The 23178-nt window shown below is 40.2% G+C and overlaps 2 protein-coding genes across 6 annotated transcripts in view; both read left to right on the plus strand.

Annotated features, from left to right (window-relative positions):
• The first annotated feature begins 136 nt into the window (after positions 1 to 136).
• rbm18 (RNA binding motif protein 18) lies at positions 137 to 13194 on the plus strand. Of its 2 annotated transcripts, none has more exons than XM_023401504.2 (6): positions 137 to 362; positions 1233 to 1346; positions 5926 to 6052; positions 6906 to 6992; positions 10812 to 10912; positions 12202 to 13194. In XM_023401504.2, the coding sequence occupies exons 2-6, from the start codon at positions 1240 to 1242 to the stop codon at positions 12383 to 12385; spliced, it is 606 nt and encodes a 201-aa protein (XP_023257272.1). In that variant the 5' UTR covers positions 137 to 362; positions 1233 to 1239; the 3' UTR covers positions 12386 to 13194. The 2 variants fall into 2 exon arrangements, with proteins under 2 accessions (XP_023257272.1, XP_023257273.1); XM_023401505.2 differs by having other exon boundaries at positions 139 to 362; positions 6906 to 6986.
• Positions 13195 to 15289: 2095 nt separating this feature from the next.
• Positions 15290 to 23178, plus strand: part of lhx6a (LIM homeobox 6a) — a 15306-nt gene continuing 7417 nt past the window's right edge. For 3 of the 4 annotated variants that reach the window (XR_002760521.2, XM_023401500.2, XM_023401501.2), the window contains exons 1-4: positions 15290 to 15664; positions 16531 to 16602; positions 16855 to 17037; positions 19164 to 19285. Coding sequence is in view for 3 of the 4 variants with exons in the window: in XM_023401500.2 (XP_023257268.1) it covers positions 15587 to 15664; positions 16531 to 16602; positions 16855 to 17037; positions 19164 to 19285 (455 nt within the window). In the remaining variant the exon portion in view is untranslated. The remainder of the gene's footprint in view (positions 15665 to 16530; positions 16603 to 16854; positions 17038 to 19163; positions 19286 to 23178) is intronic. The other variant, XM_087172733.1, reaches the window with a different exon arrangement.

Here is a 23178-nt window from a genome sequence, read left to right on the forward strand (position 1 = left end):
TGAAAGTGGACACGGGTTACACCGAATGAGCGGGGTTCCTATGTGAAACGAAAAACGACATGGACCGAAGAGACTCAATGAGGCCGGGGGACACCAAACATTAAACCGAGCGCCTCCTCTCGACTCTCCATAGAGCTAAACAAACTACGACATACTCCCGCGCCTTTGTTGTCAGACGGCGACTGTTCATTTTCGAGCTAGCTAAACTCGTCCGTTTTACAGGAGGAAAACGTAAAAGAAAAAATGTTTAAAATGATTAGTGTTACGTTTTGACGTAGCAGAATCATCCCGAAAGTGGGATCAGTAGCAGATTGAGTCGAAGAAGTCAGTTGCTATAAGAGGAAGTTTGACAGAACGAGCAGGTAAGCTGATAATGTCTAAGATAGCTTACTGCTAGTAACCAACTGCTCGCCTAAAACGTATGGTTAACTGTTTAGTTGATAGATTTAAATAATTGTAACTGAATATATTACTCCCCGGGTGATTGGAATAGTCTCACCGCACACACTCGGATCCATTTTAGCCAGCTAACGCCTTCAACGAGCGGATAGTGATCGGTCGATTAGCCTGCTTTTAGCTAAGCTAACGTTAGCTGGTGGCAAGCCACCGAGAGAACTTGAGAATTGTTTTTTTTTAGGGTTTTGCAGGAACAACCTGCTTTTGATGACCCCGTGAGTTACAATAACTTAATCTACACAATTCCCTGACTCAGTTCAAACTGCTTTAACTTCTAAACTGCAAACAGACAGTGTGTTTCTTGAACGTTTTTGACCAATATCCCATCACTGATTTGTATGTATGTTTGCATGTAACATATTTACTGTTTGACATTTATATGACATAACATTTTGCATCAACAATACGCTCATTGTAAACAGCTAAAAGGGGGAATAAATGAGTGATCTGATTATGCCATTAAAATTTATTACGTTGACCAAGATCAGACTAGAAATTGCCTGTTTGACCCATAGTGCTAATTTCTCTATAATGCAATATTTTACTTCCCTTTTTGTGCAAAAATCCCAGACATATTTTGCTTCCAATTGACAGTTTAGTTAAATGAATTGTGCACTGGCACCTGCCTTTTCTTGGTGGCTTTTGAGTATTGCAGTGTTCATAAGGTTACTGCCATCATTCTTTAAACAATCCTAATGGTTCTACACTGACACATACAGTAATGTTACATTATCTCTGCCTTTTCTTTGTAAATGTAATGTCTCTGTGTCCCACAGAAGACACATGTCGTCTGCAGCAGAGACGGTGGAAAATGCCTCCATTATTTCAGAGAGTGTGGCGCATGACGGAAACCGCTTGTGGATAGGCAACATCGATCCCAAAATCACAGAGTGAGTTAATCTAATGTTATTTAGCAAACATCAGCATAGCAGTGAGTGTGTGACTGTAGGTTAAGAAAGAGATCCCAGTCAGTTTATCGCATCTACATACATGCTTCAGATCAGATCAAATGTGAAACTACCAGAGCAACAGTAAAATTACTGTCCTGTAATCTAGCCGTCACATTTTAAGACATTAAAAGTTATTATAATACAAAAAAATTTATATTTTACTACAAATTTTCATACTCAAACATGTAAATCGGGCAGCTGAATGAACAACAAAGTCACTGTTTGATTTTAGCAGTAACAAGTGTTCGATCTGAGGAGGTGGTTAAGCAGTCCATGGCATGAACCTGAAGCAGTGCTTTTTAACTTGCCTGCCTCTGCCTCATAGAGAGGCAATGCATTGTGTGTGCACATATGATTGATTAACTGTGTGCGTAGTGTGTGTGTGTGTGTTGCAGGGTGAGACTGAGCAGACAGGGCTGGGTGTGTGAAAGAGAGGCAGCGAGGCGTGGAGACCTGCTGTGCTAAGGAGCAGCCATCATTCCTCACTCACCTGCCCTGTTTACTCTCTCTGTGTCAGTCTGGAGCTGATTGTGTGCGTGTGTCTGAGAGAGTGTGTGTGTGTGTATGTAAGTATGTTTAAGTACACAGTTGATGTTTGGGTGGCAGCTGGTAGAGGTGCAGGCTATAACACACTGAGGTGTCTGTGTTGATCATTAGCGTGTCTCGCTTTACACGACATCATATATACAAGCAAACATCCTCCAGTTGTTGTAGTTGTGTGTGGGGATGTGTGTGCAAAACTCCAAATCTGAGAATGGGTGGCACCCCTACGTACAATGTGAGGTAGAGGAGGTAGTTTTTCGGGGTGAGGGGTGTGTTTGTGTGCCTGTGGGGGCTGCTGGAGAATGTATGGGCTTGAGCTAAGGTGGGAGTCTAGACAGGCGTTTCCTTCCCCTTTCCCTGCTCTGCTCTACTTCTCCTTAAATAGGCCACTGCTTCACAGTATGGAGGGAAAACAAGAGAAATGCCCGTGGCCCCTGATGCTGATTGGGAAGATTAATTAGCTCCTGGATAGCATATGCAGTACTTAATCTGTTTGTCCCAGTACACCAAACCAAAACTCAGTCAAATACAAGGCAAATACATTGAACAACACACACACAAGTACGCACATGCTTTCAAAATATAAAATGAATAGTGAATAAACTTTGTTTATGTGTAAGATTTTTTTCTTAGTTCATTAAAAACTTAAAATTTTGTGCTATAAGTTGGTAGTCATTAAATCTAGATTAGAATTTAACTGATGGATTCCTAGGTGTAATTAGTGCCACGGGTGCTCAGCTCCAAGGCACTCCTCTACAGCTAGAATAGCTGAGAGGAGTGCCTCGGGGCATGCCAGTTTGAAGACATGTTGCCTCTTGTTTTATTAAAAAAAACAACACAGAATATGAAATATTTCCCACATAATACATGATGGAGGGATGTGACATTGTTTTATATCAGAGTCTTTTATATCAAGACATTTCTCAAAACCAGAATATGATCAGGGTGACTTTTGAACACTGGAAATAAATCATGTACTCATCCCGGCAGTAGCCCCCGTGGCACTCAAAATTTCCCTGGAATTTTCTAGTTAATTGTGTTATTTCTTTTCTCTGGTATTGTGTCCATATAGTCAGTTATTTGGAAGAACAGTTGGTTAATTTCAATATAAAGCGAGGATATCCAGTTCTTCTCTGGTTGGTCAAGGTGAAGTATTAGATGGATTAGGATGTGATGAGGTAAGGAGTTACTTTCATTTTGCTGTCCTCTTGTCAGACAGAGGAATTTTGGCCTGTGTTAAGGCTGATCTCAAGTTTCCTCGCTGGAAGAGGAATTAAAGTTTCTTGTAGGGCTCATATCTTACAATGATGTGATTAGACATGGACAAATTTTTATTCCAAGTATGTGAAAAACATCTTTTTTCTTCCATTTTTGTGTTGCATCCTCTCCTTATATTCTCTCCCTGTGCAAGTCTCTTATGAGAAATCTGCAGTCTTGCAATTGCCCTTTTACAGTAACTGCTCAGTGAAGACAATGATGTAAACCCGTCAAAGGACCAGAGATCAGTAACATGTTTTTTACTCTTCACCATTGAAATAATCTTCTCAGAGCTTCACACAGCTGAGATAGACATCCTTCTTCTCACAGAGCAGAAACAGAACAGGTGTAAACATAGTTTTCACCACATATTCATGCTTTTGTGCTTTTGGCTGCTCAAAGAGGGAATTTATCATTAGTGGTGATCCATCACCCCCTTCCTCTTTGTTCTCTCTCTGGCCCTCTTGCAACATTTGAAGTTGTGTTGTATCTGGAAGTTGTCGTGATTTTTTTTTTTTTTCATGAAAGCACTTGCAACCATCATCTTACTCAGACTGCAGGCTGAGATGTTTATAAAATATGTAGAAGTTGCAGTTATTTGCCTTGTCAGAGAGCCCCCCCCCTAATTTTTCCCCTCTGACCTGCACTTTTCTGGACCAAATCTTTTGGCCCTTCTCCCTTTTCCTTCCTTCCTCTTCTGTGCTTCCTAGCTCATGTATCTCTCCTACCTGGCTTCTCACCTCCTCTCTTCTTTTGACTTCTCCCCCTCTTCCTCCACCTTTCACCTTACCGTCAACATCCCCTCTCTGAACTTTACTCTCCCTCTCCCCAACCTTTCCCTCCCTTTCCTCGCCCCCCCCTCTCCTCCTCTTCCTCCGGTGGTTTTTACAGCCCCCAAGAGGAGCAGCCCATTGTGGTTCAGTCCACCAGCGTCCAAAAATGTTCTTAGAATGTTTGGCATCGAATCTTTCTCACATTTATTTATATATGTATTTATTTGAAGGTATACCAGTAGTAAAAGGCCATACTTAATGCATTACAGCATTTTAGCATAGTTGCATTTGGCTGAAATGACTGCATTTCTCATTTCCTGATCAGTGTTGCAGAGGTTCAGGGGTGAACAAAGTGCAAAGGCAAATTATTTTAATATAAGAGTACAGATATGCTATAAGAGCTATAAGTAATATGGTTAACTGTATTTCAGTAGAGGTTTTCCTGTTTTAAATGGGGTTAGTGCAGGAAGAGCCACCTTCACAGAGGGGACTTACAGGGTGTTGTCTGGGAAAAGCAGAAATTCTCCTTGGCCTAAAACCCTCCAGGGAGTCGTAGAAGGGTGGAAGACATTAGTACAACCTGTAGCCTAAACCCACACTTCACCCTCAGTGTCCCATTCACACATATAAATGCACGCTTGCACATTAACGTCATACACTTGTCTTTGTGGTGAGAGACAGATACACCCCCCCCCACACACACACACACACACACACACACATGCTAACCACGTCAGGATTCTAAATAACAATCAGCTGAACAATAAAAGGCAGAATCATTAATTCCTCTTGGACAGCTATACAAAACACCTGGCGTCATTCTGGGGCCTGGACAGTTACACAAGGTAACAGCACTGAAACAACAACACGGGAAGATGTTCTTTTGTTTGTTTTTTTTTCAGTTTTGTTTTGGGTTTAATGGCCTTTTTCACAGAAGACATTTTATATGTCACAACAGGAAAGGCACAGGTGTAAATAATAGAATGAATGATGGTTCAATTCCATTAAGCTGCTTCAGTTTCAGTGCCCCGGTAACAATGTTCTTGTTTACTGGGACACTTCAATCGAACAATTTGGGACCATTCATATTGTGATACATGAGAAAATTAGACAATCCCATATTTTTCACGCACAAATATAAGAATATTGCACATTGTTATAATTTCAAAGACTGCTTTGACAGTAAGGCACCTGCTGCTCCACATGTGTTGGAAACATGCCATCAGCATCTGGTTATTTACAGTCATATACAGTAGCAATATAATAATATAGCAAATATAGTCTTCATGTGACCCTGAACTCATTGCTCTATTCACACCGTCACAAAAAATGTTCTTTCCCATGCCATCCAGTGGACAGTTACACACACACCTACAGACTCGCACACACTGCAAATCTCTTCGATGACCACATATCTACGTTCATCTGCAGCCCAACAGTCCCAGGCAAGTCCACACAGCCAGTGGAGGTTGTTTGTGCAGAGCTCGGCGCTCAGGGGGGATTTGAGGCTTCCTCTGTTTTATTCCCTCATTGTCCTGCTACTGTATCCTCAGCATTGTCTCAATAAGAGATTTACTGTCACTGGCCTGCCTCACCATCTGGCCTGCTGCTAAAAAGGTGTCAGGGAGAGAAAGCTGTCATTCTCATTAGCCCCACTTGACACATTCAGAGAATGTAGGGTGGCAAATACAGTGTGGAACAGATCTATGTGGCTGTTTCATATGGTAGGCCTACTGTACACAGTGCATGTTGGTGATCATAATATAGATGTAGATTAAATTTGGTCTGATATGGCACATTTTTCAAAATACTGATTTTTGTATTTTATGTTTTTATTTAATTAATATTTATAATAAATACATATAATCTCCTACATTAACCTGATTTAGCCAACATTTTTGACCTACATTTTGTCCTCTGTCCTCTGTCTATTTCTCTCTCGGCAGGTATCACCTGGTGAAGTTGTTGGAGAAGTTTGGCAAAGTAAAACAGTTTGATTTCCTGTTCCATAAGTCTGGGCCTTTAGAGGGACAGCCACGGGGCTACTGCTTTGTCAACTTCAGCACCAGAGAGGTACATGCAAGATGAAGTTTATATTTATATATATTTTAAATTCAAATTCTATTTATAAATTCTAACTCTTTTGTAAAAACATGGTATGTGTGTCACCAACTTCGTTTTTTTTTGTGTGTGTGTGAAACTCTTGTAAACAAAGGCAGTAATATTAATTTTAGACCAATGTTAGACCACAGATATTGCGTTTTAAAGACCATGACAATAGTGTGCTGATATACTGCTGAGTCTGCATTGATGTGTGTTACACAAACTCCTAAGACAAGGTTTATTTTATCAAATCAAGTCCTTATATTAAGAGTAGTAATGTACTGCCCATAAACTTAATGAGACGTCTTCAAGCAGTCATGACCAGATTGTTTGTCTTGCTGAAGTGGACCAGATTTCTAAAAAAAAGGACTTAAAAGGAGTCCGCTTAGCTTCACAGGTTCAGCAGGCAGTATTTGTTTTGGAGTGAGCCTGGGGATCATGATAAACATCTAGTTTCACAGCTAGTGTCTATCAGTGGGATATAAAGCCCTCCCAAAAGGATTATACAGAGGAAGTGTGTGTTTATCTTACACACTCGCCCACACTTAGACACTCACACACAGGGATAGAAGTACTTCATTAATGCAATTTAGCATCAAAGCCACTCAGCTCATTTGATTAGACAAAACTACACACATGCACACACGTCCGTTGTGGTCTATCTGCAGGCAGAGTGGGGCACATCATCATGTATTATTGTTTCTGCTATCTCTCTGTTGTGAAGACTAATGATTTAATGACTGGAGTGCAATCATCAAGGCTGATTTTCATTCATAACTGCAAAAAAATCTGTTTGTCTTTTTCTCTCTGTGAATGTCTGCAGGAGGCAGAAAGGGCGATCCAGTGTTTAAATGGGAAGCTAGCTTTGTCCAAGAAGCTGGTCGTGCGCTGGGCGCACGCACAGGTGAGGGTGAGTGTCAAACTCCTGTTCCATTCTATAAAACTAAAAATCTTATAAATCCTTCTGGCTCAGTGGATTAAGGCACATAAAAATGTATTTATGACACTGTGATTGTGGCAGCAGTTTGTGGTCTCCTCTATAGGGTGACAGACAGAATGTATATCTGTGCATTAGAAAAACGATTTTCAGAGATAAAAAAAAAAAAAAGTCAAGGTAACATCTTCTAAAGCCCATCGATAGAAACAAGGCTGAAAATTTTGGAGAATTAACCAATTTTCTTATGATGAAGGACATTTGTGACTGTGCCAGCACTTGTACCACTGGTAAACTATTAAAAGCATCTGTTGATTTGGATTTTCACATTACTACTGCAGTAGTCAGTGCATGGAGAGCAGTGGGATCCCAGCACAGCTTATGCTTGTCTCTTAACAATAGACAGCCTACTGGCAATGGGTGAAGGGATATCCTGTATAGAGACGAATCACGCCCTACACACACACATACACACAAACACATAGTAGAGTGAGGTCAAGGTCAACGCTGCCGCCTCTGAGACAACACGTTGTAGGATAAATGTGCTCATAGATTCATTGTGGTTGGGCTCAGACCACCACTCCCACCAAAAATAGTAGCTCTGGTTACTGATGCTGTTATAAATCTCAAATAAATTTTAGCTGTTTATATCCCAAATGTTCCCTTAATACCAATCTGTCTGCATCACTCGGTGGCTCAAATGCAAAAAAATGAGTTCTCACTCCTTAATTCAGTGTCAGCACCTTCTTCATTCTGTTCCCTCACACTTGCCAATGGCCTCATTTCATTTCTTGTATGAATTGGGTTTGCGCAGATTCAGTACTAACAAAGCTGGGTCTGGATTTGGATCATCAGTCAGAATTTCTTTTCCCAGGAAAAACAACTGTTGCTGCATCACTGAGCGACAGCTTCTTTGATGTGTCTTGCATATCTTATTTAAAATGTATTTTTATTGGAAGAAACTGGTGTCCGTCTGTGTCTTTCTGTCTCTGTCTGCAAGTACATGACATACTGGAAGTAGCGTCAGGGCCCCATGAAGATTTTAAGCATGTAGCAGCCTATCAACATCTCTGTCGTGGAGAAAGTGAATCACTGCATGCTCTTATGTGTTTGCTGAGCTGCTGAGTGAGGAAGCAAGTGAATAGCATGACGGGCATCTCTCTGTTTCCAGTTTTGCATTGCACAAAGACACTGGGTTCAGTACTCTCTCATCTTTTGTCCTTATTGTTAAATTAAACTCTATATATTCAGTTGTCCTGAAAGAGTTACATACTAGACATATCCTTGACGGATAGAGGGCATTGTTAATATGATGATGGAACCACAACAGCCAGGTATGAGCAAAGCTGCTCCAGCAGTGGAGCACCCTTTCTGGCCCAGATGGCAAAGATGAATTGCGAGATACATAATTTCATCTCATTTCATCGGCATGCTTTAACAAGCAAGAGATGAACATTTCAATCAGAAATGTCCTCACATTGTCCGTTACTATGATTGCGAACTCCAGTGTGTTTTGCGGTCACTCGGTCACCAAGGGAAGAAAAGCTTAGGTTAGAGGTTTATGAATGATAGTCACCAAACTTGTCTGTCAGGCAGTCATATATTCCACAACCCCTCCTGTAGAAGATGGTTCTACTTCACCAAGGCCGATAATCAAAATTTGTCACTTATGTTGAAGTGCTGCTGTCCTGATACTCCTGATGCAGGAGACGATGTGAGCACATCGGCCTGTGAAACTGCCACTGTCACCAGCTTTTACAGTGTAATATTTATTACACCAGTAATATTTGAGCAATTTTCCACCAATGGGGCCAGCTCATGTTCAGCTGAATGTGATATTTTAATTTTTAGCGAGCCTGTCTTCACTGACTCTAACCCGAGAAGTGACATGTTGGGATAAGTGAGTCAGAGACATTTGGCGCTGAAGTCCTTGTCAGATTTCCAGGCTTACATCTTGACTTTATTACACTGGTTTGAAAGGGAGGAAATCACGTTGATGAACGTTTAAATATTGAAGTGTTTGGTCCAACTCTTTACAAACATCCATAGGTTTCCAAATCTACTATTTCAACACTTTAACAATTGTGTCTTAACTCATTACAGTATTGTTTTATATTTATCATTATACAGTTAAACCAGTTTGTGTGTTATGCGTGTCACATTTAGAGATTAAATGATTAGCTGATAAATTGATTAGTCAATCCACAGAACATTAATTATTCTGATAATTGATTAATAGTTCAAGCCTTTTTTTTAAGCTAAAATGACAAAAACTTTGAATATAAAAGTTTGGCTGTTTGACTTTTTTTTTTAAACTATAAAAATAAAGTGAGGATTTTTGATCCACTAAAACAAGCAAACTGAATATATCAAAATGGGCTTTGGGAAATAGCTTGGTGCATTTTTCATTATTTTCTGATCCTTCAAAGCGCAAATGATTAATCGATTCATGGAGCAAATAATATGCAGAATAATCTAGACTAAAAATAATTATTGCAGCCCTAGTTACATTAGTATGTGAAACTGACTATAATCTGACTATAACTTAGAATCTCATCATCACTAACCCTCTTGCTAAACATTCTTGTGACTGTATTCATGATCTAGCCTGAAGTCCGCTGAACTATAACATGTTAAACACCTAAAGTTTTATAGTGTAGGCTATTTAAAATCTAACGTGCAACTGTTGGGACATTTTTTATGCATTCCAGCTACATGCCTGTAGAAATACGTGGAAGGGAAGGGTCCTGGCTGGTGGAATGGTCATTGTTTAAGACCTATTCTTGGCTATATATGTTATTTATTTCTTGGGACACAATGCAATATGGTGTGTGTGCTATTGTACATGTATGTAACTCAATGCAACTTAACTTGCTTCAGTGTCACGTCCACCAGCTGCAACATTGTCAGATTATTTCTAAGCATCATACACCTGCCAATGGCTGCTGCTGCACCAAACGCTGAGGTCTCTCTTTCTCATACCCATACCCATCATGTGACGGTTGTTTTGTTTTTGTCTTTTTTTTTTTTCTTTCTCCACAGGTTTCAAGAATTCTGTGTTGGCTGGTGGAGATGTTTGGAAGGTGGTTTTGAAAGGAATGAGTGCAGACGCTGGTTGTTGGTCTTCAGCTGCTCCCACTTTTATCCTCCCTCATGCCTTAGGGTGTGAACGTGAGCTGGACGCACGATCCTGTTTGGTTTCTGTCTGTTTGACCAGACACAAACAAAATCAATGCTATGGTTTAATAACGTTCATCTTTGTGGGAAGAAGCTGGAGCTGGCTTTCCAGAGAACTGCTGTCAGTATTTATTAGGAGGTCTGATGCTCTCTACATGTCTGGCTGACATGACTCTTGCTTATTCTTTGTCTGCTTGCTTCTCTTTCTCTACTGCTATTGGTCCTGTTCAAACTTGGCACTAAAATGTATCTCAGGTGCATATAAATATAGCTGTCATTGCACTCAAAATCCTCTTGACAGTGAATTTATGACTGACACAAGCCGTGGCACAGAGAAACAAGTGATGCTCACGTTTTTGTGTAATTAGCAGGAACACAAATACTATAATATCTGGATGCAAGGTACTATGTCTGAATAGGACAGAGGTTGATCTTTAGTCTATCCCACTAGCTATCTGCTTCTGTTTACCTTGTGTATTCTGTGGCTTTCCAGTTGTCTCTGTCTTATCTGGTATTTTACCCCTTTGTTTGTCTCCCTCCATCTGTCTGTCCATCACTCTTTGTGTGGGTCATTGTTTTTTTTTTTTTTTCTTTTTTGGCCACGTGTATCATCTGTAGAGGTTTGAAGGTTTCCGTAACGATAAGACGATGCCCCCGAGCCTGGAACCGTCATGCAGTGGTGCAGCAGAGGAAGGACCCGTAACAGCCAATCACCTCAGGTTGGTACAGAATACACATGACGCCATAGTTATTGTTGCATCTACAGCATTTTCACTCCTCTCAGAGTATGTCCACACTAAGATGGCTAAATATGACATGGTCAGACGCTGTGTTGCAGTAAAGTTCAATTTTTTTTCAAAAAAAACCCTTTGCCTTTTAATTTTTCTTAAATGTCAGTATAGCATTTAGTATGTGTGGATGGATGCAGCAATTAGCCAGGTGTACGGAGGTGAGAAAGTTTGCGGGGTTTTGAACTTCTTTCTCAAGTTTGTATTTTTCACGAGCCATAAATGCTGTCATGGAAACATCCAAAAGAGTGTACCGTTATCCCCATGAGAATAATTATCATATCCTCTGACCAGCTACGAATAATTGTCCCCGCAGATGTGGTCGGATGGTACACTGTACAAACGAGTTCTCTTTGAGCATCTTGATACTTTAATTAACCTTTCACACATTCTCCATTTCTACTCAGGCTTGGTCCTGAAATTATTACAGGAGAGTTTGTGGGTTGGTTGCTTTCACCACAAACCTCAGTTCAAACTGAGTTCATCTTGGACTCAACACTTTGGTTCCAGAAACGTCTGGGTGGAAGTGTTGAAGTTCTGTCATAGCAAATTATAACATGTTCCATTATTGTGGCTACACTTGCAACCTAACATTCAGATGTGCACACACACTGAAAGTACGCCAGTCAAATGGAGCACTGTTCAGTCTGTACAAGGCCTCTTGTGCTCACAGTGTCAACTCTTGCCGAAACAAGCCAGCGCGTGGAGCAAACTATGGGCTAACGGGCTTCTTCTCAGGAAAAGCTGCACACTTCGATTCTAGTGTAAACTTCAAAATCACTCGTTCCGCACAGCACAAGAGAGGAAATATAAACACTCTTTTCCGGCTTTTTTCCCTGATGCCCCCTCTAGATGTTCCCTTTCCCTCGCTCTCACACACTCACTTGTTCCCTCGTTCACTCTTCCTCTCAGCTGCACCGTAATTTTTCTCACAATATCCTCTCACTATCTCCTTCAACTTCTGTTCCGCTATTTAAATACAGATTTTCCTCCATTTTCCTGAAGCACAACGGGTAATCTCTTGCTTGTACTCTTTTTTTTTGTTTTTTTATTTCTTCATTTATCTCTCTTAATACTAAGAGCTCTACGGACTCCTCTTCTTTTCCCCTTCAGCCCGAGCCGAGATCTGTCCATTACGCAGTTCGTGTCTCACCGTCAGTACCAACACTGGTATTTTCCCCCTTACATCTCCTCTCTCTCTCCTTATTTCTCCCCTCTAGTACGAGTGCTAAAATCCGCGCCATCGAGGCCAAGCTCCAGATGATGGAGGAGAATCCAGATGATGACTACTCGGGCCCGTCGGCCTACGTTTACAACAAACCGCCAGAGAGGAAACGCTGGGAGCCCTACTCTAAATCACACCACAATAACCAGAGCAGGCCCTTCCGCAAGTTTAGGAGATGACCCCATCCTCCTGCTCAATCTGGAGATCCCCCGCAACCCCCCTTACCATTTACCACACCTCTGCCCCCCCCTTACACACAAACAGACTCTACACTAGATACTATACAGACTTTACACAACCTATCTGGGAATAAAAGATTTTTGAAGTTGTTCAAAAAATACTTTCAAGACTCTTTTGGGATTAATTACAGCAATCATGGACAAGTACCGAAAGTGTTTTAGTTATTTTGGGGTACAGTATCATTCATTATTGTTTAGTCTTAAATATGGCCCATACCTGACTCCCGTGCAGGTTGGATCCCTCATCAGTCTGCTCCCTCACTTCTACAGAGATTTAACGCAGGTGAATCAAACAGCGGTGAGTCATGTTATGCGCAGTCGCCATCGGACAAAGAAATGTTTTAAAGAGTCTAAATGCTGATTCTTTTACTGTTTTTGACATGTGTTTTTACTTTCAGATCATATTATTTAAATGAGAAAAAAACATTTTGTGGGGCGTACTTTTCAGTGTTTGTCTTTATTCAAGACGCCAATGAAAAGGAAGAAATAAAAAGATTTATAACAGGTTTGTATTAATGGAGTTGAAATGATAAGTCACAAGCCACTCAGCAACACTTAGTATACGTTTTAAGGTTTTGTTTGAAGTTCCCTGTTATTTTCCTAGACGTTTGCTTTTTTTTTTTTCTTGGATCCAATTTTTATACAACTGCGGTCAAATTCTTTTTACTAACTTTTGTGTGGTGTATGGAGTGTGGGATTTCTCTTGCCACACTCTCTTTATTTTCAATTAAAAGTAATTAAATATCTCATCTGCAGTGTGTTGCTTTATGACATTTTATAGATTGCTCTCAAAGTACAAGATTCAATCATATGAGTTGTTGCTAATATTATGGTAGTGGTTCTTAAGAAATTTAAAAAGCTGCATTTCATTAATGGCAGATGATTCATTAGGATACTAATGAAAGCAGGGTTAAAAAACGTATGGAACCACACAATCAGAATCACCACAATGTCACAACATTTTTCTGTAATAAATGATAATCCTGGTTATTACACCATCCATTATGTTTTCAGGTGCAGTTTACCTTTTTCCCACAGGCACACTGAATATTACATATTTTTATTCATTTTTGTGCAGCTCCCAAAAAACTTGTAATTAATTTGAATATGTGGTCGGCCTTTTGTATATGGAGTTGATGTGGAAACTCATTTTTAAAATGTAAAACTTGTTTTTGATTTCTGTGTGTTGTCAGTGCTTTTGGTGTGACCCGAGTTGTGTTTCCCTGCTGGTGTGAAGCTATAAAAACCCTTTTAAAGGCATTTAAGAGACAGAGAATGTTGGCGAAGTTATAGACTGAATTTGTTGGCGTGAAGAACCAAAGCTCTGCAGAGCCACTGTTTACCAAGAGTATTTAACTCGTATATTAGTCTAGACAACATTGCAGCAGGGACAGAGATCCATAGAGTCGCTGGATTAGATTAAACAACAGAATTTCGTTCGCACTGAAGAAATCAAATTCTACCTCTCGACATTACCCAGTCGGTTTTTTTAAATTATTATTTCTTTGTTGTTGTAAAATCCCTCACCGGAATATTTCAGATGTCCATTAGATCAGCTGAACGATCTCTCCTCCATGTGTGTATTTATCTGTTTTTTAATAAAAAAAAAAAAGCCCTATTCGTTAAAATATTTTTACATTTATTTCTCCTCCAGAATGATGAAGACGTTTATTATTTTTTAAGGTCTGGTTTATTTTGATAGGATAGTTTCTAAACTCTAGATTTACAGGTAATTGTGGAATCCTTGAGGAAAAAAAAAATCCTAATGATTGACACATCGATCCAAACCGGTGTGTGGGCTCATACACATCCTGTAATTACCCAGCTTCCCTTTGGTGAAATGACCCCGAGACTTTCTGTTTCATCTGCATCAGCTCCTCCAGGCCTACTGTTTGCATACATTTCAAAAAAAGATCCTTTTTCGTAATTCTTTTGACAATTGTGTCAAAATAAAAGACCCATATGGATTTTTAAATTAATAAATCGCATCGTATATGCGTGGTTATTTTTTAATTTTTTCTGTCCTGCATGGCCTAAATATTTTGCTGCGAATTCATAATGTGTTTGCAGAATTTGAATATATTAGAAAAGGTGCAAGGACGAAAGAAAAACAACTTCTTTTTAGTTGTTTATAAAAACTAGCAGTAAAATCATTAGGTTAATGAGAATTTAAACAGGAGAGCAAATGATTACACCACAAAAATTAATGAATTAAATACTATTTTACACCGTGAAATTTGAATAAATCCATGATGATCTTTTTTTTTCTCTTTTCAATCTTTATTTTTTTTCTTCCAGTGTAGAAACTGCTGAACTTGAATATAAGGTAAATCTAACTCTTCGTAATGAGACTGTTTATAAAACGGTCTATTTGTGCGTGAGTATCTACGTTCATTATTGCCTCCACTCAGCACCAGTTGTATATTTCTAGTAGCAAATAAACGGCAATTGGGTTTTTCTTTTTCCTCTGGCAGCCGCTATACATGCCTGAGATATCAAACACACACCAGCAGAGTTTGAGTAAGTTTCTGTCCAAACTGTGTCCACCCTTCTCACGCATATGAAACTCTTTCCTCGCCCTCCCCCTTCTTTAACCAGAAGGCAGGCCAGAGAGCCGCGCAAACTTTCACTGCAGCTCTGCACAGACACCCTGCTTCTCTTTCTGTTGCGCTCTCGTCGTCTTTGCAGCCCTGCAGTCTCCCCCCTGCACCTATGAAGCCTCGGAGTAAAAGCTGCCAGCCCCTCAATTTGATTCACTTCCTGTAGTCAGACTCCTTCCCAAAAGTGGAGAGAGAGAGGGGTGGGGTGGGGGGGGGGAAACGGGGAAAGGAAGAAATCTTTCTGTTCTAAATAAGGCTCTCTGAGGAGCAGCAAGCGACTCCTCGGCTCTGCACAGCTTCAAAACTTTTGTAGTGTTGTGTATGAGTGGCAGTGAGACGCATCGCGCACAGCAGTGTGTTTCAAACAGAGAAAACAGTTTTGCGCTAAAGAAAAAGCAAACCCGTGCGTCAGTTAAAGGCTGCACCAGAATCCATGTATTGTACGGATGGTACAAGTTTTGACGCCCATCGCCGACTCTTTCCCTGATACCACGCACCGAGTTTGGAGACACTACTGTACGCTGTGAGACCGCAGGGGTTCATGTACTGGAAAAATGAAGTTTTGTCCCCTCTCTCAGAGGGAAATAAGATTCTGTCCGACGGAATTCCCACGAAGCAGGTAGTAACACTTTGGAAAACATTCGTCTTAAGCTGCAACTTTGTGCGTAAATGCTTCCAATTGGAGACGCTGCCTGGGCCTTTGCTGTTTAGTTAGGACTGAATTGGCATTTTTTGTGTGTGGTGTGTTTTAGTGATTTGCGGTATAACGATGCAATAAGTGACCTCGATGTGAAATAATTTTGATTCGCCAAAAATTGTTTGTCCTCTGTCTTTTGAACGCGATCTGCTGTTGCAGTTTATCTGCAGCCCGCAGCATCGTGTGTGAGTTTTTGTTTTTGTCTCCCTGTGATGTCACAAGAATCACTGCTTGTGCACTGGGATCAGCTGCACGCGCCAGCCGCTGTGAAGAGGCACGCGCGCCTCTCTGTTATGAATAGCGTGATTTGCGGTCCGCGAGCCTCTCGAGCGCTGCCAATTCGCCTGAGAAGAATTAGATTTTAATTACAGCCATTAAAAATCAAATTTGCAATTCTTTGGGTGACCCGTTGCCTTTTTCTGATTGACAGTTGAAATTGACACTCCGAGTCCCTCTTATCCACAGCGTTTCAAGCTATTTGTAATTACAGGTAGTTTTTTTTTTCTCCCCCCTCCACTCTCGTGTCCTGGATTGCGAGGAAAATACTATTATTCTGAGAGGCATGGGTTAAGGGCAGGGAAAAATCAATCCAAATTGAAATAGCTTCATTAAAATGTGCCTTTTGTTGCGGGGGGCCCTTTTAACAGTTTTAACCGGGGTTTATTGTCAGAACTACTTTATATAGGAGTAGCCTTGAAGAGCTGCAAATGTCTCCCGAGGATTTCTCAGCTGAAGATGAGACGGGAGAAGTGATGAAGACTTGCCGTTTACTGACCGTTGTCTTGTAGGTGATCTCTACGGAGCATCAGAGTACACAGGGAGCCTCGCGCTGCAGTGTGGACTCGAAACACGCGCCAATGGTGAGAGCTTTTATTGCCTATTTATGCTTTGACATTTTATGGCTCATTCAGTGCGCGCAATAGAAACCAGCGTGGCCCCGTGCGCATCCATGAAATGTGGACATTTAGTTAGGATTGGTGTAAATGATCATTTTGAATGTGTGAATTAATGCACGCACTGCTGTGATGAAAATGGCGACATGTGCACGCTGGCACTGTGGGGATGAGGATCGGGTCTGTGTGTTACTGAGCTGTGCCGATGCCCTCTTGCAGTCTCAATCGGACGGAGAATCCCAGAGGTCCAACATGGAGCGGGAGGACACTCGCTCGTCCCCGAGCACTCCGTCCAGCCCCTCCGTGTGCTCGCCGACCTCCACCACCAGCTCGGTGCCTTCCACCGGGAAGAACATGTGCGCCAGCTGCGGTCTGGAGATCCTCGACAGATACTTGCTGAAGGTGAGAGGCCGACCATAACAGCCTGAAACTACCCATCTAAACAGGCTAAACATTATATTCTTCTGGGGGCGTGTTGTTTATTTGTTTACCCTTTTTTTACGGTGGTATTAACATAAACAGACAGCTAATAACTACACAACACGCTCAGGAGCGAGCGAAGGAGGGCGCCGTGTTGACCCTGGTCCTGTTTTGGTTTGGACAGGCCTGCTGTGTTTTTACGCTGATGTTCAGGAATGAACAGAAAGCCTGGACAACTTAAAGCTTTCTCACTGTTGGAACATGAAAACAAAGAAAAAATAAAACTACAAAACTGAAGAGGAAAGAAATTCTCCAATCATGACTGTAGCTTTAATATGAACAAATCGCAGCCTATGTAAAAGGAACTGATATAGGCTGTATTATAATTCAGTTTTATTTAATGTTATAATTACTTTATAGTTGTGAGAAGAACAAAAACAAAATACTGAAATCCTCAGAGAAGCTGTGTATAAATTTAACTGATGTTATCGCCGCAGTAAACATTTTCGGAAACAAAGTTAAAGCGACAGACGGGGTTTGTGAGACCGCAGACACAACAGGGATGTTTTGGTTTTTACTGTTTCTGCCTCAGTCTCAATATGTCCCGTCTTGTCGCGTGCGCTCACGTGCTTATCAGTCTTTACTCGCGCGCGGATAGGTGTGTTTGTCAGGAAGTGTGAGGATCATTAGTCTATTATCTGACTCTCAGCCTGCAACACAGATAACACAGGGGTAATATTGTTAATACCAGAAATTTTATTCAAATATCTAAGTGCAGGCAAAATAAATATTTAGGCTACATAAAAAATAATTCTCAAGATGAAATAAATAACACTGAAAATAATTGATTTTTGTTGTATCAAAGGCTAGGCCTATTAATATAATATCTGTAGCTATATTCTCTGTTACAATGTGTTTTTTAAATACAGCTGAAAAACTGAAAATATTTTGGTAAGTAATTTACAAAATCTAAATAAATTAAAAAACTGATAAAATTGTCAATATCTAATCTTACATAATAGCCTACGTTATCAAATCTCTTGTATATGCTAACACTTAGGCCTATTTATTAATTTTTTGTCTTAAATGTAAATGTACCCTATGTAAGTAAATTCATACAAATCTAGAAAAATATCATCATTATCATAAATTCTAAATTTTGGTAGAAGAGACTGCCATAATTATTAGAAGCATTTGCATGCATTCATAAGCAGTTTACTGAGCAGCATAATGGTCAAAAGCTGCGTTTTTAACAAATCATATTCTAAAATGAACAGAGCACACACATGTGCCGTGACTTTGTTTACGCAGTCTGGACCTTTTCTAACTGTTCATTTTACAGGAAAGCCCTCCTGCTTCTCGCCTTAAATTATTAGACTAATTTTAATTTTCATGTAAAATCTCTATCTGTAAAACTTCAAAATGATTTCAGTCATTTCCTCAGTCATTTCTACAGATTGGTCTCTTGTTTTCCACCACACCTGACCATTATTATTTACTACTGTTTTTTTTTTCTTCATTTTGTTGAAATAATTGCTGTTAAATCAAAAATATTTCACTCAGTGCCAGAAAGCGTTGGTAAGGCCTAAGTAAATTGCTTTTGTTAGGGATCTATATTTCTCAATATAACAATAAGATAATATAGGTTGGTATACAAGCAATAGCCTACATGTGTTTCAACAGCAATGTTAGTCATTACTTACGGAAAATGTACTACAGTAGAACGGAAATATTGTTAGTGTGAATCACACAAAACAGGCTGATGAAAAGTCCCTGATAATGATACATCGTAGATAAATTGGAGGATCCATATAATGACTGTAAACCCATTATTGAGCATCACTTTAAAGAAATATTTTGGTTGTATTTTCCAGGTAATAAAACTTACCTGTAACAAGTATTATTACGTCTATATAAAGAGGATTATTTTTTATTAACCTCACTGGGAAATCGAAGATGAGATCATAACTGAGTGGCAGATGCGCGTGTGCTTTTTCTATTGGAATAACGTATATATCCAAAAACTTCACAGTGTGACGAAGTCATTACTCAGCAACATCGTGAGACCTCATCAGTGTGTGTCTGACACGCTCGGTATCTCTTTGCAGGTGAACAACCTGATCTGGCACGTGCGCTGTCTGGAGTGCTCGGTCTGCAGGACGTCACTACGTCAGCACAGCAGCTGCTACATCAAAAACAAAGAGATCTTCTGTAAAATGGATTATTTCAGGTAGGGTAAGTTTATGACCGTGTTTTCAAAATACCACGTCCACCACTCTGCCAACACAGGACTCTCTGCCCTCTGCATCTCTCTCTCTCTCTCTCTCTCTCACACACACACACACACACAGACAGTCTTATCCTTTGAGATGGATGCGGGTTGCCTCACGTGTTCTTGAAAGACCTTTTCAAAAACTGAAAGTCTGTAACAAAATAAAAGCCTCTACCTACAGCGAATAGCTGAAAGATCCACCGTTTTATTATGGCTATAGCCAAAACACACACACACACACACACACACACACACACACACACACACACTAGGCTAAGAAATGTTTGGCCCACGTCTAATTAAGGAAAATGGCCTTAAAAGGCGTACAATGAAGCATAATGTAAAGATTTTTGGAGGCTCTGTGGGGTTATGGCCTGTTCTGTGAGGAAGATGATTTCGACTAAGTTTTCACCAACTTCTACTGCTCACATCACATCAGATTTTAAGCGGCGTATTAAAATACTTCAGATTACTTTACTGATAAATTTCCCGTGGACCATGTCAGATCAGACAGACTCTGGATCTGGGCTTTTATTCATTTGGCCTCTACTGCACGAGAGGCTACTTTTTCCCTGTGTTCTTGTGCGCTAAAGAAACGGTAGTGCACTCACACTCTCATCACACACACACACGTGCCACGAAGCGTGCAGTAGCTGTCTGATCACCTCCAGAGGGGCACGTGAAACAAACGGAAATCACCGGAAATGCTAGTTTCAGTGTGTGGCTGTCCAATTTAGTATCGGTTCATTTACTCAAACAGAGCGTTAACTGCAACGAAAAATATACAACACCGAGAGAAATATATTTCTATTCTGTTCTATTTCATCTCTATAGAGCTGCATGTCACATCCGTGTTGTTTCTTTTCAGAGAATCAAACAAAGCAATAATAATAACATTGATTTTATCTTCATGCTCTAGTGCAATCTATCTATTTCTATTATTTGCAATACATTTACACTAACAGGTGATGGCTGCGGGGAAAAAAACTCAGACTTGTATAAATGTATATGCTATTATATGCACTTTGCTCAACATACTTTTTTTCATGCAAACTAGAGATGTAAAGGTCGACATATACAGCAAGCAGACACACACAAACACACACACACACTTAGGGAAGAATGCAGTGTGTTGTTAGTTTTTCATCCTGAGAAATACTCTGGTGTGTGTGTTACAGTTATGGCTGCTGAGAGAGGGAGAGAGAGACTATGTTGAGCTATTCTATTTTAAGGATGAATTTACCATCACTTATATAAGATATATTATGTACTTGTGTTTGCGTGCTGCAGAGGAGGAATGAGGCTTTACTCATAGATTTTGTATTTTTAATTTTTTTTTACCATGTGTGCGGATTCAGTTTTGTGTGCACTGAAGATATGAAAGTATATATATATGTGTGTGTGTGTGTGTGTGTGTGTGTGTGTGGTATCTGAGGTTAAATGGGGTTCACACACCAGCAACAGCATTTAAAAAATTTGTTCAGTAGCCTGGAGCTGGTGTGTGTATATTGTATGGACACACATGCCCATTTGTGCTTATCACTCTGTGTGTGTGTGTGTGTGTGTGTGTGTGTGTGTGTGTGTGTGTGTGTGTGTGTGTGTATGTGTATGTGTGCACGTGTATGTGCTTCTAACTGTGAGTGATCTTTGGTGTTTCTCTGATGGAAACCTGACACCAAGCCGCTGCTCTGAGGTTTATAATCACCAGCAATTAGTTGTCCTCCACCCCAGACCCTCAGGCCTCCGGACCAGCAATTAGATCGCCCCGAGTGCCTGGTCAGCATGTTTCTGATCTGAATGTGACTCCTATCCAAAGTAAAAAAAAAAAAAAGTACACACACACACACCCACTAAGAGATATATGTGCACACTTAAACATGGTTACACACATCTAAATATGAAAACATGAATATGGAACATTCACATACACGTATTAGCAAGAATATACTGTACACATTGCCTCCTTTTACAGCTTTTAAAGACTGCACACACACAACCACACACATACAAACATACACCGAGATATCTGTTTATTTATGCTTGTTCAGCAGCTGCCAATCATTTTGCTCATTTCTATACAAAATGGAGATTTCTGTTTTTGCTCTACCAGATCATGATAATATTTTACCTGACCCGTCTCAATTTCAAAGTTCCTTCCGCCCTCACCAGTGCTCTGCGGACTGTGAGCCGTTATTAAACATGCAGAGTGGACTTTAAATATGTCAGAGCATTAGAGCTCCAAAAATGGTAATGAGTGGTTAAGATGTAGCTGTCAGTGGGTCACATATTATATTCTCATCAGGGAAGTCTGCACTGTAATTATATGAAATACAGTAATTGTGATTAAAAAGCATGTCTGCATATGGAAGTATTAAATGTATTCCCTCTTATGTTGACTCATCAGTATAAGGATTTAAAGTTCACCATGAATTTCCAAGCAATTGCTGTATATTAAAGACACACTACAGGTTACACAAATTCACACAGCAATTTATGGTCAGAATTTAGTTAAAAACCAGAATCTCTCTCACACAAAGGTTTGATAATATAAAAATTATTATGACATAGAAATGTAATTTACAAAAACAACAAAACAGCATGTAAAATTTGCAGAGACTACAAAACACGTAGAGACTCCGGCTACCTAAAGCTAGCCAGTGAGCCATAGCAAGCCTTAGCTAAAGCTAATTTACCCCCACTTTTCTACCTGTTTTCTATAAGTGTAATCCTAATTGCAACTGTAGCATAAATTTTATGTTCCACAACTCAGTAAATGAGTTTGTTATTAAATGTAATAATAATGGATAACAAAAAGTAGCACCAGAAAAAGGGTCCCGTCCTGGTGTAGTTAAGCCCCATTTAAGTTACAAATTTAAATCTGTAGAGTAATTATTTGTTCAAATGGACAAGAAAGCGCTGAAGACATTTTGTTTGTAGATACTGGGAGTGGAAACTTATATCTTTCACACAACTCGACAAAGTCACCTTCAAACTTCAAATCCTTTTTTTCCCCAACTTCCCTGGTTGTGTAGTTCCTGCTCTCTGTCTTGTACTTAGTTGCTTTTTGTTAAATACTTTTTTGATTTTTTGATTAATTGAATGAGCTACAGTCGACATTGCATACGTTAAAACTTTCACCAACCTTTCTGTCGCACAACTATACACTATCAGCAGTGTAAAGTGACTCCAAAGATAGGTATGAGAAACGTAGTAATAATACATTTGATTTGACAGTCTGGATACTCTGTAGGTCAAATAATTAGACTTTTTTCAATTGAAGTGCTGCATCTCCTACTCAGTATGGTTGCAATCTGCAGACAAAATTCCTCATTTGCATAATAATATTTGTAGGTTTAGATTAGACTTCCTTGGAAGTCACTTTGGAAAATGAGAAATGATTAAAAAAAAATGTTGCAGTGACAGAGAAGCTTTGCTGCAGGGCCGAGGCCTGTACAATGGTTTCTTCTGTAAATATAAACTGTAATCTGGGTTTAGGCCAGATTCAAACTAAGTTAAACACCAGTGCGAGTCCAGATCCTCTGGGCTGGTTTCAAACCTCTGGAGATATTTCCTCATCTGTGTCAGCCTATCATCTGGCTTTGGACTGACAGCTGCTTTAATGGGGCGTAATAGCAGGAAATCAGAGAGGGTTTCCCTCCATATATGTGTGTGTGTGTGTGTGTGTGTGTGTGTGTGTGTGTTTGGGGGGGGGGTGTATTTCAGGATAGCGAGCGCAGGACAGAGCCCGTGCTATGCCTTTCAAACCCATGTCAGGCCTCAGGGGCTTGCTTTCATACACACACACACGCAAACCATGTCTTTATCAGCCTCCTCCCCTGACCACCCCCACC

The sequence above is a fragment of the Seriola lalandi genome, unplaced genomic scaffold, assembly GCF_002814215.2.
Source record: "Seriola lalandi dorsalis isolate HSWRI2012SDOR001 ecotype SW California unplaced genomic scaffold, Sedor1 jcf7180002053686, whole genome shotgun sequence".
Lineage (NCBI taxonomy): Eukaryota > Metazoa > Chordata > Actinopteri > Carangiformes > Carangidae > Seriola > Seriola lalandi.